The sequence below is a fragment of the Chanos chanos genome, chromosome 6 (assembly GCF_902362185.1).
Source record: "Chanos chanos chromosome 6, fChaCha1.1, whole genome shotgun sequence".
NCBI lineage: Eukaryota > Metazoa > Chordata > Actinopteri > Gonorynchiformes > Chanidae > Chanos > Chanos chanos.
The window spans coordinates 13,973,361-13,993,238 of record NC_044500.1 but is presented as its reverse complement, the minus strand read 5'-3'; the positions used below and the strand labels follow the sequence as shown (position 1 = coordinate 13,993,238).

At 44.0% G+C, this 19,878-nt stretch overlaps 2 protein-coding genes across 2 annotated transcripts in view; one reads left to right on the top strand and one right to left on the bottom strand.

Annotated features, from left to right (window-relative positions):
• The window catches only part of synrg (synergin, gamma), a 32,331-nt gene extending 16,414 nt beyond the window's left edge, over positions 1–15,917 (top strand). The window contains exons 15-22 of the mRNA XM_030776433.1: positions 355–1,314; positions 6,508–7,065; positions 8,077–8,240; positions 8,484–8,537; positions 8,760–8,856; positions 9,722–9,870; positions 10,957–11,067; positions 14,456–15,917. Coding sequence (XP_030632293.1) covers positions 355–1,314; positions 6,508–7,065; positions 8,077–8,240; positions 8,484–8,537; positions 8,760–8,856; positions 9,722–9,870; positions 10,957–11,067; positions 14,456–14,587 — 2,225 coding nt within the window. The 3' untranslated portion in view covers positions 14,588–15,917. The remainder of the gene's footprint in view (positions 1–354; positions 1,315–6,507; positions 7,066–8,076; positions 8,241–8,483; positions 8,538–8,759; positions 8,857–9,721; positions 9,871–10,956; positions 11,068–14,455) is intronic.
• Positions 15,918–18,377: 2,460 nt separating this feature from the next.
• Positions 18,378–19,016, bottom strand: dusp14 (dual specificity phosphatase 14). The gene has a single exon (XM_030778543.1). It carries the CDS (start codon positions 19,014–19,016, stop codon positions 18,378–18,380), a length of 639 nt encoding a protein of 212 aa, XP_030634403.1.
• Positions 19,017–19,878: the final 862 nt, after the last annotated feature.

Sequence of the window (19,878 nt, the reverse complement as noted above, 5' to 3'; positions counted from 1 at the left end):
GTGTGTGTCTTTGGAGGCCACTCTGTTCCATTTGTGCACTGATGTGTGGTGTGGGTACACAGCGGTACGGCTCTCGCTCCACTCAGAGTGACACCGACAGCGGTTTGAAATTCATCACGAGTATCTGCTCTGTGTCAGCGCCGCGGCTAATCTGCCGTCTCTTTCTTGTTGGATTGAGAGATGAGGGGAAAAAAAAAATCCCAGCTGAGGACAACCGGGAGGGCTGTTGCTCTATTGTGTCACGCCGGTGTCCTCTCCTTTTGTTTGCCGTTCAACGTGAAACGCTTTTTGCCATGCCCTTAAATTGTTTCCTCTTTGTTTTTGTTTTTGTTTTTTTTGTTGTTGTTTTCTCAGGCGAAGGATTTGCCGATTTCAAGTCTGTCAGCGCCGACGACGGCTTCACAGACTTCAAAACAGCAGACAGCGTTTCTCCGCTAGACCCTCCAGACCAGACCAAGATGTTCCAGCCGACGTTTCCCTCTCCTTTTCCTCCCTCTCAGTCCGCAACTCAGTCTCAAGCACCTTCTCTAACCCAGCCCAAAAACCCTCTCAATATGGCAGACCTAGACCTTTTCTCTTCTATAGCTCCTCCTGCCCCTGCCGCAGACGCCAAACCCGGCCCTTTCCCCGCCACCGCCGCTCCCTCCCTGGTACTCCCCGCAGCAGGAGCAAAGCCTCCCGGTTCGGGAGCAGATGACTTTGGGGACTTTGCCCTCTTTGGCTCCTCCGCTCCAGCAGACGTGACCTCCGCTCCTGCTTTGGTAGGGAGAGGTACGGGGGCAGGAGGAGGAGGAGCAGCCCAGGACGACTTTGCCGACTTCATGGCGTTCGGGAGCTCCGGGGAGCACAAGACGGAGAGCAGCGCGTCAGGGCCGGCCGAGTCCGCCCCGCAGCGGCAGCAGGTCGGCGCCGACAAGTACGACGTCTTCAAACAGCTCTCCCTGGAGAGCGGCCTGGCCTACGACGACAGCAACAAGGAGAGCGGAGCCGGCTCTTTCTCTTCCCTCAAGAGCGACGCCGACGATTTCGCCGACTTCCAGTCCTCAAAGTTCTGCACGGCGCTGGGGGCCTCGGAGAAGAGCCTGGTGGACAAGGTGGTGGCTTTCAAACAGGCCAAAGAGGATTCGGCCAGCGTCAAGTCCCTGGACCTCCCGTCCATCGGGGGCAGCAGCGTGGGGAAGGAGGACTCTGAGGACGCCCTCTCGGTGCAGTTGGACATGAAGCTGTCGGACATGGGCGGGGACCTGAAGCACGTGATGTCCGACAGTTCTCTGGACCTCCCCGGCCTGTCGGCCCACCAGCCCCCCGCCGCAGGTGAGGAATTAGTGCGTTTGCTATGGTGAGGCCTAGCCCCCGCACTCCTGTGCTCTCTCTCTCTCTCTCACACACACACGTTCACAGAGGCCCCTCCCTTCTGGCGTCCTCTCCCTAATGCTCCTCATCCAGTGTTCCCATGGGGGAGTGCCTATTGAGCGCTCATATTATCAGCTGAGTGATGCAACTCAGTATGTGGCACAAAACATACATATCCTCACATCATTCATCCTTACCCATATCTATAAATATGTACATTTATTTATTTATGTATTTATGTATTTATTTTTACATGTTTATGAACATATTCATTCTTATTTATCTATTTATTCATTAGTACATGGGATCTTTTTTGATAGTCGGAATTGTTTTGATCCGTGGACTTTGATATGTAAGGGACATAACACGGTTTTGCAGTATTAATTACCGCAGTACTTTCTAACACAGCAGTATGGCGTATGTTCGCCAGTGTTCTTCTACCCGGAGTCACAGTGCACATACTCACACGCCTCACACCGACAAACTTTACTCTAGAACCGCAGGGTCTGGACCATCTTCCTCCTCTTTCACACTCTGTCTCCACTCATGATTCGTCATCTGTTGATTGCAGCCTCCTGTCAGCGTAGCTTTGACTGAAGCGACACGTCGATGCGTGGAGCGATGTGGCTGAAAGGTTGAACGCTAATGATTATTGAAGCGCTTTATCGACCTAGAGTTTTTAAAGCAGTCGTGCTCCTCTCTAGAATGTTCCTCTGATAGGCGCAGTCTTATCGTCTGTCGTCCTCTTCGACCGCTGTGCTTTTTAGGGCTCTGTGGTGTTTATTAGGATAGTTTATTACTCTGGGGTTTTCCACAGACCTCTGTCATTTCAGCATGATGGTTGTTACGATAACAGGACACATCATTGTGGAAGGGTGTGAATGTGGGGTTGAATGTGGATTCGTGAGATCAAACAGGAAAGAGATGTGGCATTTACATTAACCTTATGCTGAATAGGATAGTTGACATAGGACAGTTCAGTTAGAATCCAGTTTGAAATCATTTCATTACTGACTACAGTAGTGACACCCCCACTGGCAACAACAGATGACTCCCCATCGCATCACGTGACTGTTCATCTTTTTGCTCGGTGATTATGTCTGTCTGTGTGACCGTCTGCATGTGCATGAGGAATAGTTCATGAATGTGCTATTGTATGTGCAAATCTATGTGCATATGTGTGTGTGTGTGTGTGTGTGAGAGTGAGCGCGTGTGCATAAACATACGACACTGTCATATTTCATACCGCCCTCTCAGACACCCTCGTCTCGTGTTTTTTCTTTCTTTCTTTCTTCTTTTTCTTTTTTTTTGCGTTATACTGCAGGCCTTTCCCTGTGATGCCCATAGAGTGTCACGCAGTGGCTGATTGGCTGTGAAGTGTCCTGCATACACTGTCCAGTTATGTCTTGTTTGTTGTTAGATAGGCATGAATTTCAGTGGACTTAATGTCTAGGTGTCTTTCACATCAACAACCACATTCCTCTCCTCTCCTTTCCTTTCCGACTACGGACGTCATTTATTTATGACACCTGTCATCTCCAGCTTCACCTGTTATCTCATCTACATTCAGCATCTTTCATCCGAGACCATGTTTCTCTCTCCCTACACTTGTTTACTTGTGTGAGATTCAATCATCCAACAAAGCTACTCCAGTGTTCACAGATTTGTAGCACTATAGGGGGGGAAAAAAAGGCGTTTATCACTTGTGTTTGTACCACCAAAATAATGTCATTGATATTGTTCAGTATTTAGAAGAGAAAGGATTGATTCCCCATTGCCTTATTGTCACTGCCTGCCAATGCGAACCCCCTGGTAGACCGCTTCAGGTTTCAATGCGTTTTTCTGCTCTGCACCAGCGGACCTCTCTCAGTGAAGGACGAGTAGAAAAACCTGAGGTCAGAGATTTAACAACATGTTACGTGCGACACATAGTGCCTAGCCTTGCACTGAAACGTTCTTGAAGAGCTGGTAACATCTTTATTTATTTATTTATTTATTTATTTATTTTTCTCCTGACCCAGATACACACAATTGTGGTCACTGAACACCTCCATAGACGAGACTTAAATATTGTAGCAGGTTTGAGGTGTTGTGTTTCCCAACTCTTGCACTCTCTTCCTGGGTGTATGGCTGTAAGAGACAGTATCTCTTTTCCAAGGCCATGTAGAGCCCTTAAAACTCACCTTTGTAATCAGACATTCAGGTATGCCAAGGTTTCAGTAGGCCTCACTCACACTAAATGTCCCCACGTTGCTTTTTTTTTTGTTTTTCCAAACAGTGTGTGCCTGCTTTTTCAATTTGTGAAATTGACAAGAAAGCATCAAAGAACCGACAGGATTCCGGTCTCTGACGTAGTTTCCAAAACAAACCGTTTTTATCGAACTCAACGATGTACATGTACGAATTTAATAGCGTATTTTTATTACAGGAATATATATATATATATATAAACGCTAATTTATTTTGAATATAGATAGTCTGATTAATCCTCCTGATTGATTGATGTTTAGTACTTTTTTTTTTTTTTTTCTCTCGAGAAAGCTTATTCTGTGTGTTGTATGGAGGGTATTTTGAGTTGCTTGAGAACGGAACCGTGTCACGTCAGATCAGGAATGTTCAGAAATCAAGTCTCGCTCTTCTTTAATGTTTCGAGGAGCATGCGCACAGGAGAACAAACAGGTGGCGAGAGAAAAAGGATACTGTCTCTATAACTCTGTTCTGCACCTGTGATCGAACCAATCAAAAAAAAAAAAAAAAAAACTCCTGGAACGTGCTCTGTTGGACCTGGTTCTCTTTGTTTTCTTTAACCCTTTGAGAGCCTGATCAGACTCATTGACGAGCGTGCATTTCACTCAAGTCTAACGTTACTGACGGATCCCTGTTTCCTCAAATGAAGGATCTGATAGAGTGTCAGGGCTGGAGTTTTCACTTTGATAAGACCAAGAAAGCATTCAGGTCCTCAAAGGGTTAATATCTGCATAGAATCTGTACTTAGCATCACTCCTGTCTTTGCTTAATAAATGCTCTGTATTATTAGATTCTCTCTCTATTTATCTGTTGCTTTCTCCTTTATTAGTACAACTCAGTGTGTCTCTGACCAATGATAACTAATTTTAGTCTGTGAATGTGCCTTCTGAGCTCTGAGTTCTGCATCTGGATTTGGGGTTTTCTTCCTTTTCTTTTCTTTTCTTTTCTGTTCTTTTCTTTTCTTTTTTCAACCGTCTGGCTTTTTTGTTTCTCCCTTTTTCCTGACTGTGCATGCTTTAAGAAAACTTTTGACGTGTTAGTTTGGCAAACCTGTTGTAACAACAGACCTTTCACAGTATTTTGTGACCTCTCTCTCTCTCTCTCTCTCTCTCTCTCTCTCTCTACCAGTGTTGTCGTAATAAATATGAATAATGGTATAGCCGAAATGCGTCTTGATTTCTCTTTCCTGTATCTGACGATCCTGAGAAAGATTTAGCCAGTTTAGGAGTACTTAACAACTGCACCAGCTCCTTGTCAATTTCACAAATTGTTGCTGAAAGATTTCCTTGGTAAAAAGGGGACACGTGTGTGCGCGGGTGTGTGTATGCGCGCGTGTGTGTGTGTTTGTGTTTGTGTGTGTTTGTGCACGCATGTGTTTATAATGCTACAGTTAAAAGTCATTAATAAAACAATTACACAGACACATACATAATCACTATAACTGAAAGATGACACAAAGTCATTTGCCTGCCATTAAACATTGCTATTAAGGCTATATGGTCAGTGGTCTTCTAGTTTAACCGATTTAAACGTTACTGTTAAGGCTATATGGTCAGTGGTCTTACAGTTTAACCGATTTAAACGTTACTGTTAAGGCTATATGGTCAGTGGTCTTCCAGTTTAACCGATTTAAACGTTACTGTTAAGGCTATATGGCCAGTGGTCTTCCAGTTCAACCAATTTTTGACCATAATTCAAAGGTCTGACATTGACCTGCTTGTTGGTTCCAGACGATGTCACAAATAGTCTTGAAAAACCAAACACTGTTGAGCTACACTGATTTCTGTCTGGGTGTATGTTTGTGTTTTTGTGCATGTCTGTGTGTGTGTGTGTGTGTGTGTGTTTGTATTTGTGTGTGTGTTTGTATGTGAGTGTGAGTGTGTTTTTTTGTTTGTGGTTTTTTGTGTGTGTGTGTGTTTTCATGTGTGTGTGTCTTGTGTGTGTTTGTATTTGTGTGTGTTTGTATTTGTGTGTGTTTGTGTTTGTGTTTGTGTGTGTGTGTGTGTGTGTGTGTGCTCAAACCGTAGCCAAATGCAATATCTTATCAGTGTTTGACTTATCTTGGACTTTCAGAGCGGTGGTTGTAGTTCCATCAAAAGTAATGCATTGAAAAACTTTAAAGGCTCAAAAAAAAAAACCCCAGATCTTTTGGACTTCAGACTTTTTACTGAATGGTTTATTCACCAAGTGCATAAAGATGAAATGGTTGTGGTTAGCATTGCAAACACTTGTATTATCACATTCTCTCTTAATTAAATACCCCGGCTGAGCTGATCTGGGAACTCAAAAGAGTCTAGGGAAACAAACATTAATTCTTTTCATTAAATCTCTAAATGAGAACTGCAGTGTATGTTTGACAAATATTTAAACAATGCATTCATTATTTTAAGGCTTTGGCCAGCTTTTTAGAAATGTTCTGGTTTTAGAGGTACACTATGGAGAATAGAAAAGCAATTTTCTCGTTAAAAAAAAAAGAAAAGAAGCCTTGCTTTATCTGAAGCAGTCTCCAGACATACTCTGAATGAAAGACGGAGAGTACGCTCTCCGGGGAGCGTCTCCTTGACCCTTATTGCCCTCTTTTCAATCAGCCTTGACACCCTGTGGTCACATGATGACTTTATAGAGATCTGAGAGAACAGCAGCATTGCCAGAGAACAAACGGGGAGCTAAGATATTGTCCTTAGATTCAACATGCGAAGTGTGTGAACGTAACACACCGTTTAGGTAAGACACGCCACCAAACGCTGAAGATTTTTAAGCTTCCGCAAATGTAAGTAAGTCTGCGGAAAAGATTTTAGAGGAGCAGGTCTGGTGGTTTTAAGTGAACGTTGTTCGTTCCGTAACGTAGGGTTTTTCATTGTCGCTGTCACCCTCTGGAACCACTGGTGTCCTATGTTGTCATTACAGAAGGAGATGACTTGAAGTTTGACCCCTTTGGGACGTCTGGAGTGAGCACTCTGGCCAGCTATGATTGGTCAGACCGTGACGAAGGCTCGTCACAGGCTAAGAAGTTCCAGGTGGGGCCCATGGGTTTAGATAAGGGAGGATTCCCCTCATCAGCTATGGTTCAAAAGAAGGAGACCTCTTTTGGAAGCTCTGAGAACATAACCCACACAACCGTGGCCAAAGTAACCACCTTCCCCATAGAGGACGGCGGCTCGTCCGCGGAGGGAACATTTCAGGCCTTTGCCGACTTTGGCTCTTGCGAGCAGGGCGGGGCGGATGACGACGATTTCGGGGACTTTGCGAGCACGGTCTCAGAGAAATCCGACTCCCCTCCCGGCCTTGCCGAGACGGGCTCAGAGGGGAACCAGGGCGAGGCGTCGGACGAGTTCGGTGCCTTCCAAGGGGACAAACCTAAATTTGGCAAATCTGACTTCCTCAAGGCCAGCTCTCAGGCAAAGGTCAAGTCCAGTGAGGAGATGATCAAGAACGAGCTCGCAACCTTCGATTTGTCTGTACAAGGTGAGTCTTTAATCCCAGCAACACGTAGACACCACCTCAGGCTTAGGCAACATAACTGTCGCGTTTTCCCCATACACTCCGTACTCTACTCGTGTTATCTTAGACAGGTAGCCTTTGAAGGAAGATGGATGTCTTTGTGGAAAGTTCCTCAGACAGGCTGCAGTCATGTTGATTGACAACAGATGGCAGTGTGGTGACTGAGGAAAATAAACTGAGCACATAAGAGATGGATTAACACAGTCACACAAATCCATAAGCAAAAAATGAACAACCAACCCCCCCCCCTCCCCCTCCCCTTTACCTAACACTTCTAGCCTGTTCATTTTTTATCACTGTTGTCCACGTTATGTTTTTGTGCATAATGTATTAGCGCTTCCTGAGTGTGATAAAAGCTTATTTGCTTCATATTGATCTCCCCTCCCCCCCTCCCTTACCGCTAAATGTAATTTGTTGGAATGAAAGGGTTTTCGTTCTCTCCCTGTTGACTGTTGGAGTGTTAATCTGATCAGTGTGGCTTCTAGTTGAATGGATTAGTGTTGTTGTGGCGTGTGGAGAATGAGGCATTTCACTACAGGGGGTGGGATGTGTGCGTGTGTGTGTGTGTGTGTGGGGGGGTGTTGATTACCTGTCTCTGTGTAGTGTGTGCACTAGCTGAGCCCGACTTCCTCTCTGTGGAGCACTCCCTTTTCTTAGTGGTGGTGGTGTGTGTGTGTGTGTGTTTTGTGCCAGTTTGTGAGCTGTGTCTTTGTGAGATCTGATGAATAATTCATAAAAAACATAAGTGTCTCCATTTTAGTACATAATTATCATTTGGTGCAAATTAGATATTTGTGGTAGCTGTCTTTATCCCGAACATCTTAACAACCACGGTTAGAGAGCTGCAGAGAAGAGTTTAAGTTTCTAAAATATTTACAGCCGGACGCATGCCTTAATATATGCCGCGCGCTCTGAACCAGGAGTAAAGCTTTTTGGTAGCCTTGTGGCTGACATGCCTGCTGTCTGCGTGTCCAGGTTCTCATAAACGGAGTCACAGCCTGGGAGAGAAAGAGATTGCGCGCTCCACACCTTCTCCAGCACCTGAGCTGCCCTTCAGAGACCGATCCAACACCTTGAATGAGAAACCGGCGCTGCCCGTGATCCGTGACAAGTACAAGGACCTCACAGGGGAGGTGGAGGTCAGCACGCTACACAATCGCTCCTTTCCTCTCCTCCGTTTTGAAATCGGACGTTAAGTCTCTCTGAGCTCCGGGAAATATCGAGGAGCCGCAAACGCTTAGCCGTTTCCGCTCCTGCCTATTTCCGCTCTAACCTTTAATCTTTTTTTTTTTTTTTTTTTTTTCCTGAGTGAATATGAGCTCATTCGTATTCATGTTTCTGTATGCTGTTTCTGTTTCACTCACGTACGCTCCGCTTTACAGGAGAGTGAGCGGTATGCATACGAGTGGCAAAGATGTTTGGAGAGTGCTCTACAGGTAATAAATAAATAGAAAATCTGCTCACATACGCAAATGTGTGTGTGTGTGTATATATGTGTGTGTATATATATATATATATATATATATATATATATATATATATATATATATATATATATATATACACTCACTCATACATATATTTACACACACACACACACATATATATATCGTAATTTGGGGTTGTTGGTTTGTCTGATCTGTTCTCTGTTTCTGCAGGTCATCACCACGGCCAACAACACACTCAATGGTATCAGCAGTTCCACTGTGTGCACTGAGGTCATTCAGTCAGCCCAGGGCATGGAGTACCTGCTCGGTAAGGCTCTGCAAGATCCTTAAACTCTACAAGACTCTGTCCAAAAAGACCCTCTACAAGACCCCTTAACAGGCCCATTTCACAGCCACCCAAATCCTCCCCGTCCCTCATCCACCAATCTGACTTTACCCCTCAACACTCCCCAGAAATGTTCTCTTACCATAGACCCCCCCCCCCCCCCCCCCCCCCCCCTGGAATTGTGACAGACAGTGGTCAGGTGCGCGCTCTTCTGTTTTGTGGTCTGGAGTACGCCCCCCCCACCCTGGACAGACGAGCGGGGCTGTGTTTAATGAACCCTGAGCGCCGCGCACGCGGCAGTTAGCGCTGAGGGGAATATGGCGTGCGCTATTGTTATGGCTCCTCTGAAACAGGCCGTAAAAAGCTCTTTGATCTGTGTGGAAAGATGGCGAGGGAGAAGTCTGAATCAATCACTCTTCCTCACTAAAGCTCCCAGTGCCCTGCTGGGCTTGCCTTACTGACGCTGTTATTTTAGGCTGCCGTAATGATCCTGTGTGCATGGACACTCGCCTCAGGGGGATGTGGGAAGGGTTGCAGTTATACTCTTTATAGTTTCTTACCAATAGTCCTCAACACATACTAAAAATCAAATGCCATCCAAATGCTGTTTTATTAAACGTCTTGTAGATGTGCCAATGTAGGATTTTTGTTGTCTGAAGTTTATTGGTGATTTAGGTGTATTTTGGTGTTTAGACGTGCATGAATATGAACATGACCAACTATTACTGTTTGGTCATTGTTGCGTTGCTATGCTGTTGTCTTTGCTTATGCTGTGCTATTTATGGTGCTGAGTTAACGGTATCTGTTTTAGTAACGCCAGCACATAATCTCGTTTCTCCTGCGTCAGGGGTGGTGGAGGTGTACAGGGTGACCAAGCGTGTGGAGCTGGGCATCAAGGCCACCGCCGTATGCTCTGAAAAACTCCAGCAGCTGCTGAAGGACATCAGCCGTGTGTGGAACAACCTCATGGGCTTCATGTCTCTGGCCAATTTAACGGTGAGCACGCAGAGAATAGACGCAAACACGGAACAAACGTGGATTTGCTGTTTGAATGATTGGCCCTGTCCCAGTTACACATCAATGCTCCCTTTTCTTTCACCTTGTTCTCATGGCTGCTAAACTGACTAGGCAAGAGAGACCAGAATAAAGTCTCCTTAAGGCATTGCCCTGATACTTGTGTAGTATCTCTTTCAACATATTCAGGTCCCGTTAGAATTAGAGCAGCTGTAACAGGAGAAGGAAACAAGGAGGTCAGGTAAGGGTTTTGGAACAGGGTCCAAATGTTGAAATTACGTGAAAGTACATTTTTTGACACAAGGCTGACTGTAATTGCAAGAAACCTCAGTCTTTACCCCGGCCGAATCCTGCTACTGTACGATGCTGAAAGAAACTGCAGTGTGTTCTTCCAGTAGTGTTTTGTGTGTTGATTGTTCCCTCGTTGGACATTAAGTGTGGTGGATTGAGCGGGAGCTGTAAGGCAGGGCATGGGGAGAGCTGATTACAGGTCGGCTGACTACTGTGCAGTGTAGGAGAAAAGGGTCTGAGCTGAGATGAGCTGCCGTTATCCCCACTGCAAGCTCCAGAGAGAATATTGCTTTTCAAATGCCACCTGATAATATTGGAGGGCTGTCTGTGTGTGTGTGTGTGTGCGTGCGTCTGTGTGCGCGTCTCTGTGTGTGTGTGTGTGCATGCACGTGGAGTTAGATAATGTCAGCGCTGGAAGAGAAAGAGGAAGAAAGAGAGTCATAGAGTAGCGTTAGAGCTGTCTTCTTGGAAGCTGATGTCAGAAGAGCTCAGCGTTCATAATAAAATTTAATGCGAGCGGACAAATATGTCATTTTCTATTCTGAGCTCTTTCTATTCCTGAAGTTTTGTGTATTGATCCGCAGGGCTAATGTAGCTAGCGGCGTTAGAGTTTAAGTGGAGTTGACTCTGGAGCAGTGATGTGTAGTTTTTTTTGAGCTTGACTGACTTCAGTGATCTGGAGCTTGACTGACAGCCGGGGCTCAGTGAGGGGGAAAACGCGAGGTCAGGATGTCCGTGTGAGATGGGCATTCACCGGTGTGCATGTGTGTCCCACAGCCCGACGAAAGTTCTCTGGACTTCTCCTCCTGCATCCTCAGACCTGGCATCAAGAACGCCAAGGAGCTGGCCTGTGGTGTGTGTTTACTCAACGTGGACTCACGCAGCAAGGTCTTTTTTTCCCCACCACACACACACACACACACACACACATACACACACACACAGGGACATATTCACACACACACACTTTAGTAAAGAGTCATAGTATACATATTAAACATACATAAAATCAGACGCTAGTGGAAACACACTTTTTTTTTTTTTTGTTCATTTTATGATTTATGCTAACACAGTATAACAGAAGATCTTTGCTTTGGCGTTGCCCATTTTTGCAGAACAAAGAAGAGAGCACATTTGGACGTCTGTTCAAAAGAGTATGAAACACTGCAGTGACTCTGAAATCCATTTAGTTGGGGAACGGGAGGTGGTAACGGGCAGATTCTCCCCTGATGTGACTAACATGTGGTGCCAAAATGATTTGAACTCAACCTGGCTTTGTCTCTCCTTTCACTCAATACACTCTCTGCTCCATTTAGCCTTCTCTAACTGCTACACTTGTAGACTGTGAGCTCAGACAAAACGACGACTTTCACTTGAATGTAGATTCAGTCAATACAATGCTTGTAAAAGTTTTTTTTTTTTTCTTTTTTCGTTTCTCACGTTTCTCTGATATTCGAGGAGATTTCTGACGGCGTTTGTTCTGAAGAGAGATCACAGTCATTTGGACAGTCTCTTGATCTGATTATGTATGCTTAGAATAATCTTTCTTGTGACTGAGTGGAGGCAGAGAGGAGTGTGAGGGGAACTGATTTGTCATTTTGGCACCTCAGTTTTGTCTGGGAGAATTCTACAAAGGTGTGTTGCACAAGAGAGCACTCTCTATCAAACACTTTCTTTTTTGTTTTTTTGTTGTTTTTTTTTTTTTTTTTTTTGCGATAAACCCGATATAGCGTTCAGACATCTCGTAAAATTTAAACATATGGCTCTCTTTGCCACACACTACTAACAAACAAATGATCCTGAGACTTCCCATCAGCGTGTCTTTTTCGTCGGTGCGCTCTTCAATCCAACCCACTTCAGACAGAACGCCGTCGCCATAAATGTTTACTGATTCACGACTGGGTAAGAGTCTGCATTGGGTTGTATTGGATTGCATTGCACATTCTCCGGCCCACAGCGCCTGAGCTAGATTGATGGGAAAAGCAGAGAGTGATGGGACTATGGGGTAGAGAGCAGATGCATCGCGGACATCAGTCATAAGCTGAAAACACAGGTGCTAATAGATCTCCTGAAAGCATCTCTGCCGCTTAGAGACGACCAGAGATTAATAGAGTTGTTTTTGCACGTTCCTGACATCCAATTAATAATCCGCCTTTTTTAATTACATTTTTTTTTGGGCGGGGGGGGGGGGGGGGGGGGGGGGGGGGGGCGCGAAAATGGCACCACTTCAAAGGATAATGAAATCAAAGCTTTTTAACGCACTCACAAACACCTTTTCGGTGGATCTGTTGGCCGTAACAGATCAGAGGTAGTAGAGCTGTGTGGAGTGGAGGGAAAGTTGTGGGAATGGATCAGTGGTGACAGACTGATTTGACATATAAAGAGCTTTGCTGGGACACTGGTTCTGATCACAGCTGTCTTTGGGCTGGGGCTCTGTCTGGCTGCCTATTGGATGATACCTGTTACGAGAATTCTCAGGGCCCTGCCTCCATGTGTTCCACGTTAGGAATGGACAACAGCCAGCATAATGATGATCATGATAGCTGACCCGATAACTTTTATACCGCGATGTTTTCAATAGATTTTTAGGTACTTCATTAAGTCTCTGCAGTTATTGATGAGTGCTGAACAACACGGATTGCATTGATTTTTCCATTTTGCTCGCAGGTTGTCCATTCCTGTAATGGTATTTATCATTGGGAGAGTTTAATGGAACAGTATGGGGGAACCGCTGAAAGAATTCACTCTCTTTAAACTTTCGGGTGGCGCATTCACGTTCTGCTCCATTCATCAGTCAGAGAACGCTTTGTCCTCTCAGTGCATGATGTAAGAATGCTGACATTGTTTGTGCTACTTTCAGGCATTGGCAAAAGACAATGGAAAGAGGTTAAGGGTAAATATTTGCCTTTTTTTTTTCTCTTATACTACTCTGACGAGCTGTAGTCCACACACACACACACACACACACACACGCACACCCTGTAGTGCTTCACGCCTTGTATTAACAAGTCGTGCTTCCGCCTTTATGCAGATATAGAACTCTTCACTGTTTTGCAATGAATGGTAATTAACCTTTACGTAGACTTAAACAGGTCACCGGCATCACCCTGACCTTTTCACTTCTGCTCTGCCACCTGTTCACTCTGTGTCAGACCGGGTTTGAACTGTCAGTCTGCTGCAGATGCTGCTCTTACACTGATCTCTCTGCCACATTGTAATTAGCCATTTCATCACACTACATCAGGAAAATGTCAGCCCAAGAGATGGGTTCGTTGGATGGGTAAATTGCACATCATCGCTATTGCAAGGAGAAGCAGAAGAGGGGAGGGGTGGACAGGGAGATGAGGGAAGGAAGGATGGAAAGAGGGAGGGGAGGGAGAAAGAGAGAAAGAAAAAGAGAGGAGGTTCTGGGTCATTTTTTTTTTTTCCATCATTTAATGTTGTACGCTATTACGCTAAATTTCATAACTGAGAAAACTGTGTTAGGACTCTAGGGAGAGAGAATCAGTTGTCATTTTGTTACGAAATTAAGAGTGGGAGTCTGTTTTGTGGTTGCATGATGGTGCATGCTAAATGAAAATTTGTGTGGCAACTTCGGGAGTGTGTGTGTGTGTGTGTGTGTTTGTGTGTGTGTGTGTTTATGTGCATAGGTTCTGTCTGTGTGGGAGGATATGATTCACCCTCCATGAGTCACTTCTCTTTCTAGCATCAGCTTTCATATTTCTCTGGGGATGCAAACTCTCATTCTGCATTACAAACACATACACACACATACACACACACACACACACTATTGACTCCCTATTACCAATGTACGGCTACAGCTGGCCCTTTCAAAAGCAAAGCACTCACCACATCATCCTGTTGATGCTCAGTTCACGGGGTTCACTTTATATATATATATATAGACACAGTGTGGGAGAAGCAGCACGTGTAATTTTCTCAATAGATCTTTCAAAATGTGTCAGGAGGACACGGCGCTGAGATAGCCTCCTCCAGTCAGATTCACCTACAGTATGAAGCACTGTGTCAAACAATAGGAGCTAAAATTGCATCAAGTTTCATGGTCAGACAATCTAGGTGAGGATATTGGCTGGGTTTGGATATAGACACCTGCTTCATAGCTAGACGCTAATAAAGCTCGAGTGGAGTTTTAAAGACATTTTAGGACCTCCTGCTAATCTCCAGATGTTTATTGTCAAGACAGCAAAGTTAATTCCCCAAATTTTACCCCCCCCCCCCCCCCCCCCCCCCCCCCCACCTCACACTACGACAGGCTTTCAATTCGGAGACGGATAACTTCAAGCTCACGTACGGGGGCCACCAGTACCATGCCAGCTGTGCCAATTTCTGGATCAACTGCGTGGAGCCCAAACCGCCAGGCCTCATCCTGCCCGACCTGCTCTGAGAATCACGCCGCTGCTGCTATGGTAACCTGCATCAACCAATCAACACTGGAAGCAGCACTGCCAGGTCTAGCGCCTCACACCAAGATTCAGCTTGGCACTTCTACTAAATGAAGGACCTTGGAAGTCACTTTGGAAGTCTCTCTCTCTCTCTCTCTCTCTCTCTCTCTCTGTTCAAGTTTATTTATTTGTCTCGTTTTTTTTGTTGTTGTTGCTGCTTGGTTTTTCATCTTTGTCCGGGCTTCTTCTTCTCGACTCACAAGTCTACATCTGCCCGTGACATATGCCTGCCTGTAGATAACTTGGAAAAAAAAAAGAAAAATGATCTTCTCTGTAATAACTTATTGAAATGTTTTATGGAACAAATGTGGTTATCAGCGTTTCTTTTTTTTTCCCCTTTTCTCGGCTCTGGTCGTCTTCGGTCAAAGAAAGGCAGGGCGAAGTGAAGAGAGGGTTGACAGAGAATCTGGGCTTCAGTGTTTTTCTGCTAAATTGCTGTGAAAAGTGTGTGTCAATTGTTTTGTTAATCTAATCTTTGTCTGTAATGATTGTTTTCCTCAGAGGATTATGGTGTGTGAATGTCAAAAATATAAAGGAAAAAAAAAAAAAAGTAAGTTGCACACAGTTCAACATTTAACAGTGCTGATGAGCTTCACCACAGTATGGGAAATAGTGTTGTTTAAAACACAAATTCTGAGAGACAAATTAAAAACAAATAAATGCAGAAGTGTAAATCTTTTTTTGTATTGGTGCAGTTGGAACATTCCTGTAGTTACTGATTACTAGTGGAACAAAGAGAGGTTCTGATTATGTTATTCTGTCTTCAGAAATGACTTTCTACTTCAAATGCTTTATATTTAATTCATCTGGGCTGTTATATCTTTGTGCTGGAACATAAACGTCTAAGTTGGGTCTTGAAAATGGAGAGTCTGGGTGTCAACATCTCAAGTGATTTTAGAAAATGTTTAATTAACTATTCAAAGCTGTAGAGCCATATGGAAAGGCAATGCTATTTACTGTTTTAAAAAGAGGTTTGACATTTACCACTTTCGAATGTCTTTTCTATTGTTTTGGTGAGTGTGTGTGTGTGTGTATATATGTGTGTGTGTGTGTGTGTGTGTGTCAGTGAACGCTGATGTGGTACTTGAAAGAAAGCAGGGGTGGCAGTGGAACTTGAAATGGAATCAATCGTTTCTGTGAGTGAGTTGGTCTTGCTGCAGTCTTGCAATATCGTGTTTATGAAATACTATGTAACAGTATGACATCTGAATGAAATTACAGCAACACTTTCAGTGTAGATAACACAGGACTGTAAATTCTGATGTGTTGTGATTACCATACAGATAAGAAAAAATATCATATGCAAAAAAAAAAAAAAAAAAATCAAATGCTTGTCGGTGTCATTTTCTTCTGACGCTTTGAAATGAGCTCTTTTATAGATGTGTTTGGTTTGCAATTTTTTTTTTTTAAATACAAGGATGGCCTCCAGACCCCCCGATGATGTTTTTACAACATCTTACAACCTTACAACAATTATTTATTTATTTATTTTTTTGTTTAATCACACAGAAACGTCTGCATCATTATCTCTCATGTTTAAAGGTCTACAAGATAATAGTCCAATATCCACGCAGACCAGACGTGACATCAAATGCAATTAATTACAAAGAGCAAAAAATCTTTGTGGATAAAAGCTAGCGAAAAAAACATTGTAAAGACGAATTGTTTTACTACTACCAGTCCTTATTAAACCCTTATTAATCATCACCTCTGTCACCTTTAAAATGTAACGGTCTGGAGTTCTGTGTTGTCAGTTTTAGAGCTGATTTAGGCATGTTTAGAGAGATAGACTTGTATTCCGCCCCCTCACAGTTTTGCCAGTGATTTGCTGATTACCACTCTCCTCTCTGCCTTCCTCTTTCTGTCTGTTGTGCTAACACGCATGCATTTGATAGCTCTGGCACTGATTCAGCGTTAATATTCATTGCTAACAGCACTACTGCCTTGGTGACGGTTACCAAGGTTACTTTAGTTTTCATTTTTGGTCAACATTGCCATATAAAGTGCACCATCGTTTATTTCTTGGCTCTGTTAATGTTAACGGGAAGTACACGTTAAAGGTAAGCCAAGCACAGCTCTCCTGAACGGTCTGGTTTTTTTTATTTAGTGCTCTTATTGTTATGGTAGAAAGCTGATTGATTTTGTTTGTTTAAAAAAAGAAAAAAAAATCTAGAACTACAGGCTTATTGAGTTCTTTGTAATTTGGTGTGATGCTTGCTCAAACCTTTCATTAGTGCTGCCTTGTTGTGTTTCACATTCATACACTTATGAGAACAGTTAAACATTGTGGATGTCAACATAAGCAACGTTCACGGTAGAACGCACATCATGTAGGACAATGAGATGTTAGTACATAAAGATGAATGTTCAGTCTAAGAGCTTCTCAAGGCTGATGGTCGTCTAGAGAGTGTGCCATTTAAACAGCCATAAAAAGAATCACTTCCAATCTGGTGAACATCATTTTTTGATATATATATATATATATTTTAAATTTATTTATTTATATCAACACAAACAGTAAAAGCAGCTTTTTTACATTAATGTAAATGTAATAACTTTGGAAATGACACAGGTTTAATGAAAGCTTAATTTAAATCCTGTGACAGTACTTTTCTTTTCAAAAGTACTTCACCTCTTAAGAATGTTCTCTTTTAAAAGGAAATTTCTGATCAGGCAAAACATTGTGATTTAATGAAAATGAACAAATAATTGTTCCAAAGGGACCAGAAGTCAAAACAAGTCAAATCTGATTACATGAAAATGAGTCATTACAATAATTACTCTAATTCTTCTTTTTTTTTTTTGTCTACACGTACATTAAAGCAAGAGCATTCCAAAGCAGATCTGACATTGCATTTACCATCCTGTGAAAGCGATGACACCGTCTTTAGAGAAGCACCATGGTCCAATTTCCCTCCAATTCGCTATTCAGTAATTCATGTTTATCCAGGGCTGCTCACAGGAAAACCTTGACTCTGCACCTATGGAACTGAATCACTGACTCATTCATAACATGTTTTGTATAAGATAAATGCTTTTCCATTTTTCCTTCACTTGATTTTGTTCCCTTCTTTTATCCTAATAATTGAATACATTTTTCTATACAGTAGAACGTATTTAAAATGCTACCAGGAATTGAGAGCGGATCGCTGGTGAGAAAAAAAAAAAAAAAAACAGAAAAAGAAAAAGACGACGGCAAAACTGGCACAACATCGTTACGACATTTAAACAGAGGAGGGTTGTCAACTCAAGCCCATGTTCCCGAGTTTCAATCTCTCCTCTCGTTCTGTCCTAAAGTGCTCCATAGCCCAGGCTGTAGCTGCAGCCTTCCTTTGAATTTGTTTGCCTCACTTGTAAAGAATCACCCACGTCCTGTCACTTTTGAAATTCTACAGGATCTGAACTTGGGAGTGACTCGCTCCATCTTACAGACGGGGTACGTATTCACAAAGCGGGAGACCTCAATCAACGGTAGCCAACTCACAATCCAATGGCAGATTCAATGCCTCCGACACTTCAAAGACTCGTTTAATAACATTTCACAACAGACAAGCACTCACATCTCACTTGTATCTTTAGCAGGGTTGGGGAGGGGGGAGGACACGTGTGAACCTGCAGCCTACAAGGAGAGAGGCTGGAAGACGATTTAGTCTTAAGAGTGGTGATCAGGCCTGCTCATCCTCTTGTTCAGTCACCTATTTCCTCTCCCAAACTGAAAGGTTTGTGCTTCCTCTACAGACCCCAGTAAGGCGCCAGGTTCCTTCGATCCCGTTCGTACACGTCAGGTATGACCCCGTATGGAGTCTGCACCATTTTGACCGAGTTCCTACCGAAGAGTTTTCTCTCGTATTCGATGAGCTGCCTCCAGAACCCTCCGTTGGGGCGGATGACGGGTCGTCGGGCTTTGACCCAGGCGTGAGCCTCGGCGAGGGAGACCCTGTGGTATTTCATGAGGTAGGCAAGACAGAGCGAGGCCGAACGGCTCACCCCGGCCGCGCAGTGCACCAGCACCGCGCCCCGTTTGCGCCCTACGCTGTGGATCTTGTCGGCGACGCTGTCGAAGTACAGCGAGATGGGAGAGTGAGGCATGTCGGCCAGCGGGACTTTGACGTATTCCACGTGAGGCCAGTTGAAGTTGGGCAGCTCGATGGTGGCGTTGACAACGCAGGTGATCCCTTTAGACAGCAGCAGGCTGCGGTTGGATGCCACGTTACCACGGCTGAGGAACAAGGAGGGGGTGATCTGAGCGATGCCCCCCAGCAGGCTTCCGGTCTCAGGTATCAGTCTAGGAACTGTCGTGGGCACCACGGAGCTCCGGTGGTGGTGGTGGTGGTGATGGTGGTGGAAAAAACCTTGGCTACGGGAACCCATTGAGGACAAAAGTGGCGATGGAAATGCAAAAAAGACAACCTTGCAGCAAGCCAAGGACTTCTCTTCAGTACTCCACAATCATTACAAAGAAGAAAGAAACGAAACTTTCCATCAGGTTCACCTGAAACAAATCAACAAGACAAGCAAATTAGTCAACTGAAATACAGAAGGAAAAAGCCCTTTTAACAGACATTTCACGAGTAGTTTCAAAGCACTGAAGCTGACAGTGAGCACCCAGCGTTCAGGAATATTTGTGCATCCATCCGTAATGGTAAAAAAAAAAAAAAAAAAAAGAAAAAGAAAAAAACCAACAACATTACCACGGTTGGTTGGTGTTGTTCTGTTGTTCTGGAGGTGAGTTAATTGCTGTCTGTCCCTGGCAGATGTGGCCCTGTGTGAGCTGCCTGCTCCACTGTCTTCGTGTGACACAGGGCTAGGCGGGAACAGTGTTTACTCAGGAGGCATGGAAAGCCTTATTAATCATGCCATGACCGGCGGACATCATAAGCCAATGATAAGTGAAAGAGCTCTGCCTAAGGAAAGCTCTGATAGATCTGACACTGAGCCAGATGTATCACAGAGACTACAGAGATAGCTAAGTGCCTTTGAGCATTTGACCAAATACTGCTTATTTTCAACAGCACCATTCAACAGCCAGAACTATACCCAGGTCTGGATGGTCTGCCTCACCGGGCAGGCTATTGACAAACATAATGTGAAATTTCAACAGTAACCCACCAAAAAGGATGACTTAACAGTTAAATATGTAATCAGCAATAATTTCTCACTGAGCTCACCTCTTTGTGTTTGCTACTGCTCAGACATGTTTGAAATCAGATTCCTAGCCTCTAATAAAGGTTCA